This window comes from Elephas maximus, chromosome 1 (genome assembly GCF_024166365.1).
Source record: "Elephas maximus indicus isolate mEleMax1 chromosome 1, mEleMax1 primary haplotype, whole genome shotgun sequence".
In the NCBI taxonomy this organism is placed as follows: domain Eukaryota; kingdom Metazoa; phylum Chordata; class Mammalia; order Proboscidea; family Elephantidae; genus Elephas; species Elephas maximus.
The window spans coordinates 30,609,368-30,612,664 of record NC_064819.1 but is presented as its reverse complement, the minus strand read 5'-3'; the positions used below and the strand labels follow the sequence as shown (position 1 = coordinate 30,612,664).

The 3,297-nt window shown below is 52.5% G+C and overlaps 1 protein-coding gene across 1 annotated transcript; it reads right to left on the bottom strand.

The window, feature by feature from the left end:
- Positions 1–2,124: 2,124 nt before the first annotated feature.
- LOC126070558 (transmembrane epididymal protein 1A-like) lies at positions 2,125–3,027 on the bottom strand. Its single transcript, XM_049874839.1, has one exon. The coding sequence runs from the start codon at positions 3,025–3,027 to the stop codon at positions 2,155–2,157; it is 873 nt and encodes a 290-aa protein (XP_049730796.1). The 3' UTR covers positions 2,125–2,154.
- Positions 3,028–3,297: the final 270 nt, after the last annotated feature.

The following is a 3,297-nucleotide window of genomic DNA, read 5'->3' as shown; positions in this document are numbered from 1 at the left end:
TGTTTCTCTGCCGCCTGGGACTTCCTTTCCACACCCTCTCAATGTCCAATACTTTTGATGGTTTCCCTGGTGTGTGTTGGAGAACAATTTGACTAAGAAGTTTTGCTTTTATTACTGTGCGGAAGGAGGTAGCTTAGAGTTGTTGTTTTTGTCTGCTTTGCAGTGATTCCAACTCATAGCAACCCTACCGACGGAGTAGAACTGCCCCATGGAATTCCCTAGGCTGTGATCTTTACGGGAGCAGACGGCCAGGTCCTTTCTCCTATGGAGCATTGCGCCGACCTTTCAGTTAGCAGCTAACTGCTTAACAATTGCACCACCAATGCTCCTAAAGTTTAGATTACTTAAGGCTAAGCATAAACAAATTATTAAGTTCGTTGTTTATTTTCTATTTACCCGCCCCCCCCCACCCCACGTCCCTGAGGGACCTTTGCTTTGTTCGCTGAGCCTTCCAACAGTTTATTAGATAAATACCCATTGCATGCATGAATGAGTGAATGAATTAAGCAATTCATTAAGGATGCATTCACCTCCCTCCTCAGTTCCCCAGTCACGGCTGTTAACTTCTGAGCCCCAAGGTAAGGGCGGCCACCAGTCAGGCCAGCGTGGGAAAGGGCGCAGCAAGCTGCTGGAGCCTCGCTTCCTGCACCTACTCTTTCCCGTGGTTAGCAGTCGAGTGCTTAAACACTGCGCCACCAGGGCTCCTTTGGCCTGTGGTAGGCACTCAGTAATCAGGACAAATGAGCGGAATAGCTAACTGTATAATGTCCACTCATCAAACTACAGACAATGCTCAGTGCGGCACTAGAGTTTACTTCCTGTCCCACTTCATCAAGGTGTTGGTCAACTCCTCCGCGGCTGGGTGAGACCTAGGGAGAAGGCCCTGTGCTGAGCCACCGGGTGGGACTTAGGGAGAAGGCACTGTGCTGAGCCACCGGGTGGGACTTAGGGAGAAGGCCCTGTGCTGAGCCACCGGGTGGGACTTGGGGAGAAGGCCCTGTGCTGAGCAGATGGATGTGACTTAGGCAGAAGGCCCTGTGCTGAGTGTATTCCTTTCTCCCTCTTCTTTCATCATCCAACTTCTCTGTGATCCACCGCACTTTGTTGATGCAGCTTGGGCGACACGATGGTGGCGCAATGCAGGGCCTGTTCCCACTAGTTGGGGGAACATAAGTTTCCTCCCAAAGCCTTGGGGTCACCAGGAAGGTGGGCACCAGCAGGCCCTGCCCTTGAATCTCCAGGGGCCCTTGTTCTCAATGTGGTAGCCACCTGCAGTATTTGTACCCCACATTTCATGGCAGGTCATTCCACCAACCCAGACCTGGGTGCTTTCTCTGATTTCCCCCAGAATCATGCACACGACACCTGTATGTGCAGTAGGCTTTCCTGAAAGAATTGGAACAAGGGAGTGGTTTTATCTCACGGCAAAAATACCTTCAGCTTATATTTAAGCATCCTCGTTTCTTACAACTTCTCCACTTTTGGGAATTTGTCCCTGATCTCTTTTCTCCCCAGACTTGAGTCCCTGCTAAACTGACTGCCACTCCCCTCACCCCCCGCCCGCCAACACACACACTCTTCCCCTCTCAGAGGCAGAAGTAACCTCGTTCAGTTTAGGTTTTAAAAAACAAGTTCTTCATCCTGCAGCACTTACAGTGAATAATAATAATAAACAAATAAGTGAAGGAGACAGAAGTCTTCACCACTGTACAGAAATGGGCCTCCTCTCTTTCACGCACTGAAGCACTGCCGGCACTAGTCCCATCCTGTGAAGACAGACAACAGCCCTCCCCAAGCCCCCACTGACCCTCCTTCACATCTCTCCACTTCCTCCGTTCATTTCTTCCTCTTGCCTCTCAAAGCCTGTCAGAGAAAAGCAGTAATCCTGCCCTCTCTTCATACATGTGCATGGCTGGGCACCACACTGAATAACGAGACGGGAAAGAGACAGACCTGGAGAGAACAGAGCAATAGGTAAGAAGCCATCCTAGGGCTGGAAGGTTTATTTGGGAGCAAGGGAGACGGCTCCTGGGCTGGGAAATCACACTTTGAACCCCAGGGCATTTCCACATTCAGCACCCAGTGGGTATCCTCAAAACTCTCATTACAAAAGGCATAGCACAAAGACAGTTTCTCTACCTAGACACCCAGACCCTACAGCATAGCCTCTGCCCTGAGCTTCTCTAGGTCTTCATTGCTGGGGTCCGTGGGGCATGGCTGGTACCTGGTACACGGGACCTCTATGCAGGAGGAGCCGCGGCGGTGCCAGAGGCTGCAGAGGGCATAGACCGCAGCCAGCACAGCAGCCCCTAAGGCCAGGTGCCAGCAGAAGAAGATGGTGAGGAAGGCGAGGTCCATGGGGCTGTCTGCACGCCAAGGCTGTCCGGAGGGAGGGGCATACATTATGACACAGAGCTGCAGCATCCAGTTGCTGAGCACCAGCCCCATCCAGGTTTTGAGCACCCAGAGTGGGGGCTGGTCAGGGACCCAGATCTCAATGGTAAGCACCAGGGCCACCAGGAAGGTAGGCACCATAAATAGGACGTGCACTCGGATCTCCAGGGCGCTTTTGTTCTCAATGTGGGTGGCCATCAGCAGCACCAGCACATGGAAGGCCAGGGCCTCGGCTGCTCTCTCGAGCTTCATCTTCTGCCATGCCTGACATGACTGGCTCACAATGTCCACCACGCCACTGAACAGAAAGAATCCATACATGGTGATGTGTTGCCAGTTGTCCTTGAACAGGAACGGCCGCTGGGGGTCCTCCCAGTCGACCATCATCAGCCGGTTTACCCCTGGAGGATAGAAGAACTCAGCTACGATGCCAGTTGTGGTGATGACCACCTTCACCACCCCTTCCAGAGGCACAAGCTGCCACCACCTCTGCCTTCGCTTCTCTCTTGGGGGCAGAGGGAGTTTGAGAAACCTCTGTTCCCGTAGCAGGGCCAGGGACACCAGCACTGAATAGTAGAGTGAATAGAAGAGGAAGAACATTCCTGGCATCAGATGTCCCAGGAGGGTGCCCATGACTGAGCTCGATGTGTTGTTGGGGTCAACAAGGAGAGCTGGTGATGAGCAGCAACCTCTGAGGCTGTCCTCACAAGCAAAAGCAGCTGCTCCTGAGCCGTGTGGAGATCCCCTGGTCAGCCCTTTCCATACAAGGCATACCTCCCTGCTTGCCTTGCACCATTACTGGGAAAACTGGAAACAAGGTGAGTCACTCTCAAGGGTGGGACCTCTCTAAGAGGTGGCACTTCATTCACCTCACTTTGTTTCCTAATTAAATCCTGCTTAAAT

Excerpts from the sequence above, each read along its gene's own strand:
- LOC126070558 (XM_049874839.1), bottom strand. The coding sequence starts at position 3,027 with ATGGGCACCCTCCTGGGACATCTGATGCCAGGAATGTTCTTCCTCTTC.